General features: G+C 40.4%; 1 protein-coding gene across 4 annotated transcripts; it reads right to left on the minus strand.

The window, feature by feature from the left end:
• Window positions 1-248: 248 nt before the first annotated feature.
• Window positions 249-17,867, minus strand: nek1 (NIMA-related kinase 1). Of its 4 annotated transcripts, none has more exons than XM_038716548.1 (36): window positions 17,813-17,867; window positions 17,290-17,438; window positions 17,093-17,189; window positions 16,879-16,976; window positions 16,593-16,676; window positions 16,437-16,504; window positions 16,246-16,332; window positions 15,727-15,781; window positions 15,197-15,397; window positions 15,037-15,109; window positions 12,290-12,441; window positions 12,105-12,170; window positions 11,751-11,804; window positions 11,621-11,668; window positions 11,406-11,486; window positions 11,059-11,231; window positions 10,853-10,972; window positions 10,617-10,719; window positions 9,748-9,834; window positions 9,092-9,175; window positions 8,913-8,990; window positions 8,295-8,390; window positions 7,962-8,183; window positions 7,810-7,863; window positions 7,458-7,701; window positions 6,986-7,111; window positions 6,699-6,875; window positions 6,166-6,369; window positions 5,958-6,063; window positions 5,635-5,711; window positions 5,316-5,533; window positions 4,496-4,653; window positions 3,862-4,226; window positions 3,419-3,552; window positions 3,063-3,195; window positions 249-1,119 (listed from the first exon to the last, which is right to left on the minus strand). In XM_038716548.1, exons 2-36 carry the CDS (start codon window positions 17,404-17,406, stop codon window positions 1,106-1,108), a joined length of 4,254 nt encoding a protein of 1,417 aa, XP_038572476.1. In that variant the 5' UTR covers window positions 17,407-17,438; window positions 17,813-17,867; the 3' UTR covers window positions 249-1,105. The 4 variants fall into 4 exon arrangements, with proteins under 4 accessions (XP_038572476.1, XP_038572477.1, XP_038572478.1 ...); XM_038716549.1 differs by lacking the exon at window positions 17,813-17,867 and adding an exon at window positions 17,597-17,689; XM_038716550.1 differs by lacking the exon at window positions 12,105-12,170.
• Between the last annotated feature and the right edge of the window lie 111 nt (window positions 17,868-17,978).

Here is a 17,978-nt window from a genome sequence, read left to right on the forward strand (position 1 = left end):
TCAGTTGAAGGAAACAGTCTTGTGTCCTCACTATACAGTCTATGATCCTCACCAGTGGCACCACAGTCTGATGCTCTATGAAAAGCAGAATGCTTTTGTTTTCTATCACATCTTCACTTGAAGACTTTTATAAACATCTTTTTTAATGTAAAACAGATTATTTGCAAGCATTGATGTGTCCACGCTTAGCCATCATACCTTACAATGTACGTGGTGGTGAGGTAGAAAGAAATGGAAAATGAAAGTCCTCAGGTTCTTAAAAAAAGTGTTTATTTAATATAAAGATTTACAATATTTAATGTATAATCAAATAGGAATTGTTAACATCTGTACCATTGCGTAAATCGTCAGGACAATTCTCTGCGCAGAACATCAATCTGACCTGGCCCACTACATCACACCCACCACTCTAACGCCACAGTCTTGCTACAGTACCTTGGCGACATACATCAGTCTCACAGAAACATTATTTAATTTGGGTTAACTGAAACAGTAAGAAATGTGGAAAATGTATTAGATAATATTTAACTTCTTGTTTGGTCAAAAGAGTTGTAAGAAAAGGAGGTTCAAGTGGTTCTGAGTAGGTCATGGTACACGTGGTTTGAGGGTAACCTGGTTTACGTTTTGAAGCTATGGTTGAGTATTGTGTGACAATTAGAAAGAGAGTCCCTGAGAGGACCAGATCTTTGCCCACCAAAACGAAATGCCACTGTAGATTCCAACTGAGCCAACAACAAACTGAAACACAACCGGATTTATGTTATTAACCAGTGTGACAATACATGCGTTTCATTCATTTACAGACATAGACTTTCAGAAACATTTGACAGAACTTTGAAGTTAACTTTGGTTAATAAGAACATGTATTTGATAACACACTTTTGATGAACACTGGTGAGAAAATAGTGTCAGGTGCTGATAGTCAAAATTATGAAATACAGCCTAGAGTGTACTAGTTATTCATCATGCAAGTGTGCCTGAAACACTGTTAGATGTGGCTGCAACACTTCATGCATAGATCCTTCTGCAAATGATGTGCGTCATGGGAAGACATCAGATAGCTAGCAGATTGTCATAGCTTCCAGCAGCTCCGCTGCACGAAACATTATTCATCATTATCTAAAAAGAGAGAGAGAGGAAAGAGAGAATCATTTTGGGACATATAATTCATTGGAGAGGCAGAGGTCACTGGATAGACCATGTCTCTTAATAAGAAATTAAATACGAGAAGCAGATGACTCCAAAACGCAGTAACATGATAAAAACACACATGATGTTTAATCCCACTGGTGTTGTAGAGAACAGTCAGTCACACTAAAGCTTTAACTTAATTTAACCACATTTAACAACACAACAATCTTAAGCCGCAGTGTTGGTTATACGGTTCAGCACATGGGTCCAGATGAAACTACCTATTGGATAGATTGCCATTAAATTTAGTATAGACATTCAGGGCCCCTGAGAGTGAATCCTACGTACTTGGAGATATCCTGACTTTCTGATCCTGAGCTTTTGGAGGGATTTCCATGAAATTCATGTCACATTCATGTCCCTTTAAGGATGAATTGTAACTACTTTAGTGATCCTCTCATTTTCTATATTACTCTATTAATTAAACACCTGCAAAACTAATGACATTCCCATCAGCCTCAGAAGCACTTTGTGTTTAGGGCTAATAAGCAAATATTAGCGTTCTAAAAAGCTTAACTATGCTGATGTTGGCATTTAGCTCAAAGCACCACTGTGCCTTAGCTAGGGCTGGGCAATAGATTAATACTGATAATTATCACAATATAATTTTCCTTAATAACAATATAACAAATGTTCAATAAATGTTCGATTTATTTAATTTGAATCAAAAACGAAATGGCACAATTTTTCTCTTAAGATATTTATTTTGTTAAGGAAAAGGGACTGAAAAAAGATTTGACTTTATTTTACTGATGCATATTTGTTGAAAAAATGATTTGATCATAATTGTTTTGAATGTTCTATCTCAGATATGTTAAGCGACCCACTGTTCGTTATCAAGTGTTTGTTCTGACCATAAAGACCACAATTAACCGTCTGGTTTCTTCAACTTTCACTCAGGAGCACAAATCAGCCCTAAACAAAATAAATAATGGTTTGACATTTATGATGAACATTTATTTATCGTGATAACATTTATGGCTAAATCCCGCCCAGCCCTAAAATGGCTGTAGACTCTTAGTTTTGTTAACCTTATAGCTCAACATAAGATTTGGCAAACCACTGACCTTGCTTCCGTCTATAAGACAGATGTCAATCATATCTTTTCAGTTGACCTTGCTTTCTCCTTGATGCTTATTTTCCAAAACATAAATACAACCTGACATTTAATAGGTACAATTTCTTTGTTGACTATAGTGCATTATTACAGTGTATGGGTTTGTTCTTTGAGTATATTTTGACATATTTATGAGGCATCTAATAGTGTTACTGCTGTATGGATGGGAGCCATAAGATACACCTTTCACAGATCTTGTGATAGGTACTCCAGGGAGATATTTGCATCCTCGATGTCTTCTACTGAAGACAGTAAAAATAGAAAACAAAAGAATTGTCAAATAGAGATGTTCAGCGAGAACGTTTTTCTGAACACTGTTCCCATCCTGAAGGAAACCTGTCACACATAAAAGAAATATCCCCCCCACCATCTGCTGTGGCCCCAGTCTGACAACTGACTTGGCACAGAGCAAGAAAAAGCAGACAGAAAGTATTAAGGGTGTGTTTCAACATCTACTTCCCTTCACGACTTGGTAGCAATGTGAGGAAAGAGGATAGATAGATTACATTAAACACTCACTCACACAACTCTGTGCTGTGAGAAAACCACTGAGGACAATTCCAACACCGTTGCTGACAAGAACAATTAAAAGAGATATGCGTGTTTCTGTGGTTTACACAAGTGACTTATTACCAAAAGCCTAAAAAGTGACAAAAAATAAAGAGAAATCATCCATGCTTTTCAGAGCGACAGTGGAAATGATGAAAAGATAAACATATCTACAATCAACTAGGAACTAACTACTGTCACTAACCTTCTTGGTATGCGCCATCTGCCATCACTAGATGAAGGATGTTGGGATACAGATGCTGGTGCTCAGTTCCCAAAATGTTGAAGACCAAACTGGAGCCCAGGTCAATATTCTCATCTTCATCTTCATGTATAGCCTGTAATGCCCCCAAAACACACACACACACATTATTTATTTTATTTATATATATATATATATATATATATATATATATATATATATATATATATATATATATATATATATATATATATATATATATATATATATATATATATATATATATATATATATATAAAATCAATTGTTCAATAAGTCTTATGCATTTAACATTGACAGAGATACGAAATATGGCATACCTTAATCTTATTGTAAGCCTCAATGAACTTCTCAAAGCCCATCTGCTGCTCCAGGTCGAAGCGAAGTTCTTCCAGGCGACTGAAGATGCTGTCATGATGCACAGCCTCTCCGCCCTGGTCCTCTCCACTGCCATCTATGGTGCAGCATGATTTATCAGTTCTCATAATACTGAAGGTCCTTAGTTTGCAATAAGCACCTATTTATTACATGGCCACTTATTAAAAGGCATGAATCATCTGACATGAAATATTAATTTAAGATTTCTTATTTTACAAGCTGAAGTTGTTTCCAAGCTTTCTCAACACTACTGTGTAGCAAGATTAACAACCATGGCATGTAAGCAAAAGTGGTAAGTTAGTGTTTGGTCTTACATAACCCCCCCCCCCCCCAAAAATAACCCTTTAATACATATAAACATTATTTCACGTGACATTCCTCATACCTGAATGCCACTCTTCATTGAGCTGGCTGTTATTACTGTGGCTCTCCTCTCCCACACCATTGGTAAGCAGTTCCCCTGCTTCCTCATCACCAGGACTCCCATTTGAGCATTCCTCATCCTCGTCCTCCTCATCCTCGTCTTCCTCCTCATCCTCTTCTTCGTCATCATCATCATTGTCGTCGTCGTCGTTGTCATCTACAGCCATTCGAATGTTGTCCTGATTGATCTCGGCTGCTATCCTGTTGAATAGCTCTTGGTCTTCGCCCTCTGGTGGGTTTCCATTAAAGTCTCCTGCGCCAACCTCTTCTTGCAGCAGTCTCTCCATGGAGGCCCGGATGTCCCGCAGGTCTTCATCCTCATATGCACTACGGAACAGGGAATATTGTTATGACATCCAGTAGGCCATCAACTGGCTGTATTTACCTTTGCTCCGCAAAATGAAACATGAACATTTGCTAATGCGGTCTCTCAGGCCTAGAAAATGACTGACAGAATTAGGGTAAGGCAAGATATTGGTCACTGTTAAATTACCAGCCACCTTTAGACTGCAGCAGTTTATGATTTGCTAAAACAATACAATATGGCCCAAGTGCTTTAATTTTTGCTTGTGGGATTTCATCTGCATTTGCCTTACTCTTCAGTCTCTGACTGATCAGCATCTTTAGCTACGTCATCCAGGTCCTCGATTTCCAGGTTGTTGTCTGGGGCAACATTAACATCCCTAGTCACTGCAGAGTCCTGCTGAGGGCTGAAGAGACGACTGAGGTCTGGCAGAGAGCATGTCCGCAGCATCTGACAGCACAATGCAAACACAGCAACACGTACAATATTTTACAATATCTACACAGTGAGCAACTGCATGAAAAGAAGTCACAGCTGTGTTCAAAAAAATCTTGAGACAACCAATAAATAAAAATTCATATCTGTAATGGAGAGGCCAGTGGAATGGGCTCTGTGACACAAGAAATTTAGAAAATGTGATTTTCTTTATGTCAAGTAACTTTCAGAAAAGGCCTCAACAACAACATCCTAACAAAAAGCAAACTGACAAAATGTTCCACGTTTATATTCTATGTAACTCTTTGTGTATAAAACGATGAAGCAAGGGTTCTGCAGATCCCAAAGTCCCTGATGAAGGTTATGAAAGATATAGGTTGATGGATGCTCTTTCTGTCCTATCAGATCCACTGCAGGTTCAGACTATGTGATTTATGGCTCTGGCTCTTTTCCGGACCTCCACATTAATAAAGAAGACTGGAATCCAACCTAAAAATACCACACAAGCCTCCACATCACACCAGGCACAAGAACAAATGTGAATGTCCAGAACCCCTGCAACAGCCGTTCACCTGTTCGCAATCAATAATGTCATGGATCCCATACGATCATGTGATTAGACTATGCTATGTCATGTCACTGTTTTCTTTTTTAAGTAAAGCACAGCCAGTAATCACCTTGGGGTTGTTGGCGTCAAACATGCCTGTAGAGAGACCAATGAGGAGGGCGTCATGGTGTTTGGAGCGCAGGGGTGAGACAGAGCGCGAGCGAGAGGCCAGAGAGGAGGATGATTCATCCATGGAGGACTGGGCTGAGAGGACTGCAAGGGCAACAGTGCGTCGGTGGGCCGGGGAACACAACTTCATAAAAAGGGGCTCCTCGCACTGTGCTAAACCTGTTAAAGGGAGGGGCGGGATGGGAATAGATTTAATTAGGATGCTAATCACGCTGAAAAAAAAAATAAAGCATCTTTGACTCATTAAACATTAACCTCACCGGAAGATTCAGTTGGTTTTTCTGCACTCTTGTAAACCTCTTTTGTGCCTGCTGGTCTTGTGATACCCTCTGGTGGCCTACAAGAGAAATACACTCATAAATAATGTATTGTAATGTATTAAAAAATTTGTTGACTGAACCAGGAATAAAAATATTCCACATTTTATGTTTCTAATGGAGCTGTAACACAATGGTCTTGTTAACTTAAATACACTGGCTATATCTAGGTCAACTAAGTGAGTAAACAATGACTGACCCTTAATTTAAGTGTGAAAAGGTACAATTCTTTCTTAGTATAAATAGTTTAAAAGATCAATAGTCACATTGGCATTTGGGCTTCCAGCTCCCATGCCTGCTGCACAAGAGCAAGGGGACGTGAGGCCTGTTTAGGTGTCTCTTCCAAAACCACCGACTCCAGGTCTGCTGGATCTGAAAGAATTCAGACCAGATAGGATTGCATTATACTGAAAATATGATTAAAAATAAGGAGCTGAAATGTCTAATCAATATAAGGTTAAGTGTCATCCTAACCCTGAGTCTCAGTTAAGTTGGGTGGCAGCGTCACTCTTTCCACTACACCGGCAACAGACATTTCCTGACGTGAGGAATCAGTGGTGTCTGCACTCTCCTTCTGAACCTCTGTGCTCTGAACCACAGCAGATGGCGTTTGCTTACAGGGCAACACTTCTTTAGGTGTCTTCACAATCTCAGCAGCTGCTGGTTGGTCCGGCTTATCTGCGGCATATGTGGCATCATCAGTAAATATACTCCTACTCATTATAGTATCATAGGCAATCATATAGTGAAATTAAACCATCTAACAAGCCTCCTTCATGTCCACACAATGGCATATGTCTGTAAGCTTGCATGTTTTAGTCACATTTTGTTTGGCTTAGTTTGACAGTATCTTCCATCAAATGCGGAGAGGAGTGGCAAAAACAGTGACAAAACTCAAGATTGAAAATAGCTGAACAATTCTTTATGGTTGACACTATTTGTATGTCTGAGTACTGCTTGTACTTGGCCTCATTTGGATGGTAAGAAGATGAAGACTGAAGACCAACCAGTGCTAGAAAACTCTTCCTCAGAAATGGTGGCATTCTCCAGTTGCTGGGTGAGAGGCTGAAGCTCTGCCTCCTGAAGTACTCTGAGCACCTGAGAGTCTGGACTCACCCCCCACACCTTCCTAGGAGCTTCTTCCTGTAGCCCACAAATCTGTATGACTTCACCTGCAGTTTGCTCTGAGACACAGACAGAGACACAGACACATTTTTTTAGGTGCCCACTGCAGAGTGGTGTGATTTTCAGGAAATCTGCACATGTGTTGTCACTCAGGGAGAGGGTCACTCACCAATGGTGGTGATGCATGTCTGCTCTAGAGTTTGTTGGGCTACAGAGGGGACAAAGGGAACTCCTGCCTCCCACTTCTTCCTGTCTCCACCAGAAGATGGTCGATCTTCTGGAGACACTGAGGAGGCTGGTGAGAGAATGTTTGGGGGAAAAAAAAAATAATTTCATCAACTTTCTTCTGAAATCTTTAAAATAGAAGCAGTATGTATATAAATTCCTAGCAAAGCAAATTCAGTGAAAAATTTCTACAGCACAACAACTGGCATGAGGTATAAATATATTTTGTAAATATAACTTGTGATAATACATGTGCGTTAATAAAAATGCTTGCGAGTTTTGTCCTGCGATGGCTCCACTTCATTCATTCAAACCTTTATTTATCCAGGATAAATGAAACTCCTTGAGATTAAAAGTGGCAAGTGGCAGCAGCGTAGTTACAAATTTGTTTACACTTTTACACAAATTACACTTACTGATTGTTGTGGTTTCACAGGTTTCCTCCAAGGTTTGCTGAGCCACAGGAAGTACAGGCAGTTCTGCTGCATCCCACTTCTTCCGATCTCCGTTGGAAGATGGACGTTTCTCTGTGTCAGACTCGTTCTGCTGGGGTACAGGACTTGGTTCTGCAGGGGGTGGAAGTGACTCCTCCACCTCCTCCACTGGGCTCTGGGCTTTTAGGTTCTGGTTAAGTCTGCGCAGAATCTGCTTTTTCTCACTCTGTTAGGTGAAAAGGGTTAAGTAGTATTATCTTTCTAATTACTGAAAATGGGAAGAGCCAGTTTGGCACGTTGTTAATAAATGATTACTGACATCTCATACACCCACCTGGATGCCCGTAGAAGTCTCTGGCTCAGGCAAGCTTGTCTTTAGTGGAGTGGTCTGCCAAACACAAAATGCAAAATTGATATAGTTTAGGAATATATACTCAAAAAATACTATGACATAGGGTGTGATAGGCTTTGTAAATGTATACTAACTGCTCCAACTTGCTTCAGGGCAGCAGTCATGGATATAGCTGGGTTGGAGGGTTTGGATGCAGGCAGGGCTGGAGCTTTGGCAGCTGGGTCTGGCTGAACAGGACTTGGCTGTGGAAGAGGACTGTCAGAGGTAGATAATACTGCTGCTGCTGCTGCTGCTGCTACTGCCGACGACGCTACGCTCCCTGCTGCCATGCCAACCTTCAACCCCCGAGCTGCAAGCTTGCCCAACACACAAAAGATTAGACTTCACTTAAACTAATGCACCAGTAAGGCCATTTAATGATATTGACTGAAGAATATTAGCGGGGAGCAAAGAATGAAAGAGCTTACATGGTCCTCCCAAACTCTCTTTTCTCTCTCATATGCTTCTTTCCTCTTCTTCTCTAATTGCTCTTTCAGCACGGCAGCACGGGCATTTGCTTGGGCCTGGCAGGTACATATTCACACAAACAAAGAAGAATGAGGATACAGACAAACATTTTCTTGGGCCATAAACATAAGAGTTCCTACTCTGAAGGTTCAGTAAAGGTTAGCAGATATCATCTCAGTTGTTGTGGCATCTCATTAAAATAACTGTATTTATTCCTTATTTTCTTTACACCAGTTGCCAGGTAATTATAGAATTGATTATAGGATTGTACTGCTCGCCTACAGAGCTCATGCTGTTCAAGTATCTAGTGACACCTCTGACCTTCTAATCCTCATTAATCAACCAAAAGAGAAATTCACAGGCTGCGAGAGTCTGGAAGGAAGCCGTTGGTCATTCCTAAAATCCAGGCTTAGGCTTAGCTTGAATGACATCATCTTCCTCTTGTGCTGTTATTTTATTATCTGGTCAATTGTATCATTGTGTCAGTGGTTGGCGTGATCTTAGGTTACTATGGTCTTGTTATCATGTGAATGTTGCATATTGTAAAATGTAATGCTTAATTTTCAAGGCAGACTCACTTTTAAAGCCTCTATCTTCTTTTTCCTGAGCTCTGCCTCCTCACTGGACTCCTGGCTGTCAGAACCATCGCTGTCATACTGAAACACACACCAACAACAGCCAGGAGACAAAATGTCAGAGAAAACTGAAAACACTCATTAAAAGGGTGCTCTGAGAATCTGAGAGGGGAGGACTGAACCTTCTCTCCTCTTAGTCGGGCTTTGATCTGCTGACGCTCATTGAAGTTCTGCAAGCGGATCTGCCTCAGTCTTGACAAGTACTCCTGAGAAGAAATACAGCAGTGTTAGACACACCTGCACAGACACACACAGAGAAAGTAGAACACAGCATTGATACAATCGTACAAAAATGCATACATTACTTAAGCAGCACTTAAAACACAGTTTCACTTACAACACCAGTATGATGTTAGCACATGTATAATTATTATATTAACACCCATTCAGGCAGAATAAAAATAACACATTTTGCAGTTTATGATGTAATGTAAATATATATATTTATGTATTCCATTCAAAGCAAAAAAACTGCAATACACAACTCAAAACTGAGGTGGTGAAATGAGACATTATGCACAATAAACAAATAAAAACAATGGTATTTATTGTTGTGAATGACAGCAGCCATTATTGGGAGGCAAAATAAAGAGTAGAACAGCTTGGACTTGGAACACCACACGTTGTGCAAGGAGTGGGCATGGGTTTGAGTTGCTGGGTTGAATTATGGGCGAGTCAAAGGGTGTTTTGTGCAGACATGTGAAGGAAGACGAGCCAAGCCAGACGTGCTATGAGTGAGGTGGAGTGTGAGGCTGGGCGATCAAGCCTGGGCTCCTACCTCCTCCTCTTTGTTGGCTTTTGGTCTCCTGCACCGAACCGAACCAGCCCGGCTTCCATAGATTGCAGAAAGATTTTGCCGAGTACCCTGTTCACCATTCAATTTAACCACATTTTAGAAGGACGCAGCCCCTGAATCTAAGTGCCACAACAGTCATGAGCGAGGCCCGGGAGGCAACTTTGCTCTGATCAATATTTTTATATTAACACTGAATCAAATGACTACATATAAATTGAAAGTAGCCACTCATAGTAACGCAGCCCTGCATATTATTTCTAGCTTACTGTTTTGTTTTTACAGCAAACAGATTTATTTGATTCCAGTTGGTAAAGATAAAAACAGGCCAATAAATATTGGACTTCTGGGGTTCTTCTGCCCCCTAGTGGCCGGAAATCAATTCAGTTTTAAGATACAATTGTTTTAAAGTTGCATTCAATACCTTTTTACCACTAGCGGTCAGAAAAACTCTAAAACAGAGAGCAACACAGCTTTGATATACTATTACTTTATCCGGATGGATTTATGTGCATAGGAAACAATTGCTTACTCACACAGCCAGCAGAACCAAAGCAAAAGGGCATCAAATATGAGTCTTGCATATATATATATATATATATATATATATATATATATATAGCCCTACATGGAGCCATTTGATTCAATGTTTACATAAAAATTGCTTAAGGGAGCTTCAAGATTCATTATAGTTGCTAGAAAGACATCAGTGTCACTTTGTGCATAGAAAATCTATGCAAGGGGTCGTAATCACTATGATGGAGGAGCTTCAGTATTGAGGAATATACAGTATTTACAGGAATAAATACTCAATAGGTTACCCTTACAATTACAGTATAAGTCACACTACGTACCAGCTGTCCCTCAGCACGAACTTTGTTGAGCATGGCTTCTCTTCTCCTCTGTAAAAACTCCTCAACCTGATACGCGCGTTCACCAGCCATCTGACCACGGTGCCTGTAAACACAATACAGTAATTAAAACTCTTAGTCAATACTAGTTTTCACAATGTAAAAGAGAATGGACGTAAAAATTTCAGTCCAGATGTGTAGTGTTATTTGCTGATTAGGAGAGAAGCTGCTTGACTGACCTACTAAAATGGGCTTGTTTAGAAACGTGCTGCAGCCTCTGTAGTTCTCTCTTGATTGCATCAGAGTTTAGGAGTCGGGCGGGGCAGTTGGGCAGCACTGGGCCAGCAGCAGCCGGTACACTTTTTACGCACAGAGGCAAGGGTATTAAAACAATTCTCACACCACACACCAAAATCACTTAAAATACAGAGACATCTGGGTTTACCGAATGGGACTGCCTGGCCCCGCTGAGGATCCCTGCCTGCTGACGACTTGTGGTTTAGCCATTTGGTCCAGAGCGGCGTGGTAGTGTTCATATGAGCTTTTACTTGGGAGTGGGGCTGGAGTAGGACCCTGAACAGAGCTCAGGACAGCACCCTTTCCACCACCTACAAAACACTAAGTTCAGAAGACAAAGGTGGTTGTGAGTCCGAAGGAGGAGCTGTATGGCACAGAGTACAACTGATTTGTCATGTTATAACAATGCAATTCTAAAATATTGAAATACTTTGAATATAAAAAACGGCATGAGTAACACTTTGCATATTAAATAAGGAGATGGGCATCCAGTACCTTCCTCTCTGGGCTGCTACCTCCACTTGAACTCAAGACATGCTTCCAGCCTTGTTCTCTGGCTTGGTTTATACGATTGATCTGTTACAGAATACAGGTTCTTTCAGTTTTAGATGAAAACATACATCAACCATTTCCCTTTAATGCATACTACACTAAAGATTTGATACATAAAAGTACAGAAATAACCCACGAGGAACAAAATTAACACCCACCTTTTCCTTTTCATATCTCTTCATTTGGTCGGCTTTCAACAGGAGCATCTGAAGGCAACACAGATCAAGAAACTACTGAAAGTGTAACAACTATCAGGAACTCTACCAAGGGACTTAACAATGCACCCACCTGCTGTTTCCTTTCTTTCTCAAGCAACTCCATCCTTTTCTTTCTGATGCCGTCCTGCAGCATGAGGCAAAAGCACATCAATAAAAAGAAACCCGCTTTGAGGCAAGAGGCAGCAGGACTGTCTTGTCACTGAGCAGGTAGGTGAGGAGGGAAAGCTTGGTTAACAGTAGGCTACATCAGGCAATCCAAATGGCGGGAGTGGAAAATGGGAGTGTGTTTGGATCAATCATAATGATGGGGTGGGAACACTAACACATGCTGGTAGGAAGGGACCCTCATGTGTGAGTAAATGGGGAGAGAAAAGGGAGGGAAACCTCACAGTAAATTCAAGTTATGTGGGGCTCTCAGTTTTACCTCGTGTTTTTTCCTCTCTTCCTCCATTTGCCTCACTCTTCTCTTGGGGGCTCCTGGGAGAGGGGCCTGAGCAACATATGACACTGGGGTTCAGAGATCACACACACACACACACACACACACACACACACACACACACACACACACACACACCTCTACCAGTTTGTCATCAACAGTCCACTAACCGGTTTATGCTTTACTGCTGGTTTCCTCTCTGCAGGCTTTTTGGCTGCATCTGACACCTTCCTCACAGTTAAAGGCACTCCGTATTTACTGGCTGGTTTGGTTATTTTCTGGGCTGGGGCAAGTGGTATGGAGCCAGGGGCAGAACGCTTGGCTAGTCACACAGGTAAAAAAAAAAAAAAACATTTATCCAAGTCAGTATTCAACAGCAAATACAAACAAATAAACATGTGAAAAATACTGTATATTTTCCAGCAGTTCTAATCACTGGTCTCCACAGCACCATAAGTCAAGGAGCATTTATCATGAAAGCGCAATTTGGTAATGTTATTCACACTTTAGTTTAAATGCACTTGATGTTTCAAATCTCTGGCCTGCATTACAAAAGCATTAAATTAGAAGCACTGGAGGAATCGTAGCAGATTTTGAAGTCTCACCATTTAGGCCCTTCCAGCTGCTGGAGGAATTGCGTCTATAGAAAGCAATTCACTAACGGCTTGTTCTGGGCCTGCACCCAGCAAATACTTTCTGGCACAAGATTTACACAGAATTAGTGACTATATTCGGGACAGAAATTACTTTCAATTGGGAAGAATTCCTTTTTGGGCTTCTCTATTCAACATCTACAAATATTAAATCAAAAGATTTTTTGTAAAACTGACTGTGGCCGCTAGAAAAGCAACTGAAATGGCTGATGAAATCTTTGTAATGGAAAGAATCACCTCCTCCATGGGCTTTCAGGAAACTAAATTTGAGGGCATTTGGGAGAAGAGGAAAATGTATATTTCCCACCCCATATTCTATTTTTGTGTTATATAATTACACTGAAAAAAACTAAAAAGATGCTCTGTAAAGGTATCCAACTTATGGTGAGTGTAAATTGCTGTTATTATGTGATTCCATATAAAAGGTAAAAAAAAGTTAATGAAATAAAGTAAAAAAAAAATAAATTAGGATCCCTCTAAATTTTGGCCATAGTAACACTAACACTACTGGACTGCACACTTAAGGACACAGAGAAATAAAAAATACTTTTAACAACTTTTATTCCTGTGTCCTGGTGGTAACTGTTGACACATCTCTCCAAATATACATTTAATAATGTGTTTTCTCATCCTGTAAAATATTTTTGATGACTGATTCTGTATCCAATCAAATAAGATTTGGGGCAACTATCTAAACCAACCCATCACATAAAACAGCACTTCACCATTAGCTTGTGGGTCGTAGCAGCTAGCAGAGTTCACAGAAGGACGCGTTTGTTTGGATAGTTTGTGTACATTTCCAAAAGAGTGTGGTTTAGGTCTGGTTGATTCATTTCTCCCCCATCCTCCATCTATCTCCTGATCTAATGATAAGGGTGAGGGAAGGTGTGGGTTGAGGTCAACAGTGGTCTACACATCTGTGCTACGTCTAAGCTGTTAAGTCATCTAATCAAATCTGAGGAATTACTCAGGAATTGTAATGACTTTATACTCATTAAAAAAGTAATAATACTTAACTTATTACTGGATATTAAAAGTAATTAGTTAAGTAACTCGTTACATTACTATATTACTTTCACTTCCATTCCTAAAAAGTGATGGACAACCTGTTCAGCAGCTCATTTTAGAAATGAATCCACTTTACTGGAACAATAATTAACCTGAGGAGTCAGCCAAACTAAAAATATTACAGCCTCTCAAACCACATGATACTATACAGTACAGGCTGCGTATATATTTAAAAAAAACACAACAAAAACAAAACAAGTCTCCCCCAAATATTTGAGCAGCAAGGAGTACTCTTAACGCTAATGGCTGAAATAAAATTTTAAAAAGCAAGGCAAGCAATGTGCGTCTGTTTAACGCCACTCTCTCACAACGAGTGCATGCAGTAGCAGCCTCTCTACAAGTTTCACGTTGCTGCGCTGCTTTAGCAGATGTAGAATTTTTCACGGTTAAAGACCCAACACTCATAACTCATGACACATATACCATTTCCACAAAAATTATTTTACTGACGTTTAACAAGGACTTTAATACAGTGTATGTATAAAATATTACACTTTTACAAATCTGAACTGATTCTTTGCTTGTTTTTCAGTGTATTTAAAATAATGGATGCAATTTTCTTTCAACATACAAGGGTAAAGCCCCAGTGTGGAAAATGTTGGATTTGGTGGTTCCTAGTGGTAATAACAAAAAGGAAACTGCGGTGGACAGAATTGCACATAAGAGTTCCATGTGCACGGGTCAGGCTGCTTTAGGTGTGCCATGCTGTGCCAAGCGAAATACATACATTTGATGGCATACATTTCCACTACTGCCTCACAGCAGAGGATAGCTACGCTGAGCCGCGCTGCTGTGGTACTGCTTGGTAGCAGGGTTTCTGCTGTTGCAGCTTCACATTGAGCTTTCCTCTGGCAAAAAGGCGGGATGCTCAGAGAATCCTTAGCAGTGCTCTTTCTCAATAAAACTCAGAATCAACCAGATATAGACCTACTCTGCACGATTTGGTCAGCAAATCTGTTATATGAAATACTGAAAAGAGGGACAGTACAAACAGAAACAGCCACAGTGATCTGACAAGGGCTGCAGTCTCCAGGTTCTTACTGTGATTTGTGACTACTACACTTCCATCACGCCATTAAGGTGAACAACTTTATCTTACTGTGGTGTGTAGTGGAAAAACACTTGTGCTCGCAGCTGTTCACAGCATGGCTCGGCGTGACTGCCACCCCTACTATGAAAAATCCCTATAGGCTTACCTGGTGTCCCCTGCACCACATCCGCTTTAGGCTGCTTGTGAAGAAAAGTATGGCGGAATTCCTGAGCAATGATCTGGAATCGGTAGACAATAAATGTTTTTAAACTGAACAGGCTGCTTTATGTAATTTTAGTCTGTATCAAAGTGGCTGTGTGCTCCACCTGTGGTGTGAGGAACCTCTCTATCCTACAGGTCAGAAAAGGTTTGTCCAGTATGCTGCTGACCGAGGGCCTCTCTCGAGGGTTGCGTTTAAACAGCTGGGCCAAGAGAGAGCGCAGTTCTTGGGAGTAGTGAACAGACACGGGAGGGTATGAGCCGCGGATGATCTTCAGAACTAGGTTCTTCATGTTGCCAGCCTCAAACTGAGGAGAAATACACACAGAACATGTTTGTAACCACTGCAAAGAAATTACTGAGGGCAATCATAGTGGATCATAAGCAATGATGGAGTAAAGCAGGGGTTAGTAAGGGAGTGGCAGAAAGACTATGAAGACTATGATCAGAGTTACAGTTTTGATTATGAGACTCAAGAAAAAATGACAAATTCTTTGAAACTTAGTTTGTCAATCATTACACATACAGTACATACAGGGAGGAGATCAAAATCAGAATGGGAAAGAGCATCACAATGCTGCACAAGATACATTAAATCTACATTAATTAGTAAACAGCTCACACACAGAATACTTACTGCATGCTTAAGAGTACACATTTCATATAGGACACACCCTAGGGCCCAAATATCACTGCAGAGGGAGGGAAAGTAGGGAACGTGAGAGGAGAGAACATACAAATGAACAGGCAGGGAAAAGTTCTGGGGTAGTCAGTCACTTGCAAAGCTTTTCCTTTCTTTATCAGTAACTGGAGAAAAAAAAAAAGACTTAATTGCTTAAAAAACTCCATATGTAACATTGGGATGCTGCTAAAATTTACTTAATTTGTTGTGACTAAAGTGGCTTAGATTACATGTATACTTAAAATAGTTAAAGAGGAAATCAATACCAGCATCCTGCTGTAGCTACAGACAAGCAGGTTCATTCAATAAAGAGGAAACATGATACCTTTACATCATCCAGAAGCCACCACCTAATCCTGCATGACTCACAATTTGGCGGGACAAAACTTGTCTCCTGGATTACGATTAAATATTGATTTATACCAGAAATGAGACACACTAAAATCATGGTAATGCCGAACATCAAGTTAGTACCTCTTGTTGTTGTACGGTTTATTTTCGCAGATCTCTGGTGATAGGTAATATGGTGTTCCTATACATGTTCTTGCCAGTTCAACAGTGCTGAAAGTGAGAAGAGAATGGAAAGCAAATTATATTATGCTTCACTTTTCCCAAACCTTGCTTCATAGAGATCGACAGAGCTTCTCAGATGACATTTGACATACCTGTTCAGCACCCTGGCAATTCCAAAGTCTCCAAGCTGTACAGTCCCATCTTTTGTCAGAAATATGTTCTATATGGACATTATGAAAAGAAATGTCACTACATGGCAAATTAACTTCTTATTATCCCTGAGGAAAGATCTTCTGGAGAAGCAATACCTGCGACTTGATGTCCCTGTGGAGGATTTTTCGATCATGTACATGCTTCAGTGCCAAGCAAATCTGCACAAACCAATCTAAGATCTAGGAAAGGGAGAGGATGGTAAACCCACATTACATGGTATCACGTTCCTATCTACATCATTTGTAATTCTAATGGCTGAACAGCCCAATGAAAAAAAAACACATTAAAAGCAATATGACCAAATCATTCCACATGGTGTGCACTATTCACTGTCAACAGGCATGTCCTAAACCTTCATGATTGTAAGAGTTAGTGACTCACTTGCTCTTCTGAGAACAGTACTCCTTTCTGAGAGTTGATCTTCTTGAAGAGGTCTCCTCCCTCACAGTAGTCCATCACAATATACAGACAGCCCCCCTCTACAAAGAATTTGATATGGTATTCAGAAAAGTCATAATATATATTTTATTGTGTCAACTGCAAGAGAGTGCCTCTGAGGTTCTTAATGTCTAAAATCTTTGGACGGTGTGAATACCTTCAAAAGACTCCTTATACTGGACAATGTTGGGATGACTCATGTTGGCAAGTACTGCAACCTCTCTTCGAGATTCCTGCCTCTCTTTGCTTGACATCTGTCAGAATAAGAAACAGAGAATGTGAATGAGCAAGTTAGTAAAAAAAAAAGGTCACATGAACAGTTAAACTTGGGGAATATAATGCATAGGAGCTTACCCCAGATATGCCAATCTCCTTGATGACATATTGGTGTCCATCCTCTTTGGATTTCACAAGGACGGCCTTTCCAAATGACCCTTCCCCAATTTTCTTCACCTTTTCGTACTTGTCCATGCTAGTGGAATGACTGGCTCTTCATGCTGGGTCTGCAAAGAGATCAAGGAACATATTGCAAAGCTATGCTCGAGCTGATTAGGCTTTGATCATAAAGCTAAGAGTTTAATGACGGTAGTAATACTTCTGAAGCTATTGTATACAGTAATGTCAGCTCCATCAATGAGTGTTGTCAGAAAGAAAACGATACCTTGCTTCAGATGGGCTGTGATGCTGAGACAACACAGCTGATTTAGCAAGATAGCTAACGTTACCGTTAACTTTACATAGTAGCTAGACGAAGATAGAAGACCTCCCTACATAAAATATACGCCCCATGAATGCACGCAGCACTGAGTAATAAAATGAACGTAGCGCACTAGGTAGAGGTATGTAAACGTGATTAGGTGGCTGACACTTCGCTTACCATTAGTCTTTTTCGCTGCTGTCTCACAGAGGCTCTGGTACGTGTTACCGCCCTCGCGCTCTCTGTCTAACTACAGCTCTCTTTTTGCTGCATTTTGATTGGTCACCTTCACATTTGTCGATCGCCAATTGGTTTATATCACAGTCAATCATCACGGTGACTTGTG

The sequence above is a fragment of the Micropterus salmoides genome, unplaced genomic scaffold (genome assembly GCF_014851395.1).
Source record: "Micropterus salmoides isolate LMB-PRFRI ecotype aquatic unplaced genomic scaffold, ASM1485139v1 Ms_hic_scaffold_13, whole genome shotgun sequence".
NCBI classification, from domain to species: domain Eukaryota; kingdom Metazoa; phylum Chordata; class Actinopteri; order Centrarchiformes; family Centrarchidae; genus Micropterus; species Micropterus salmoides.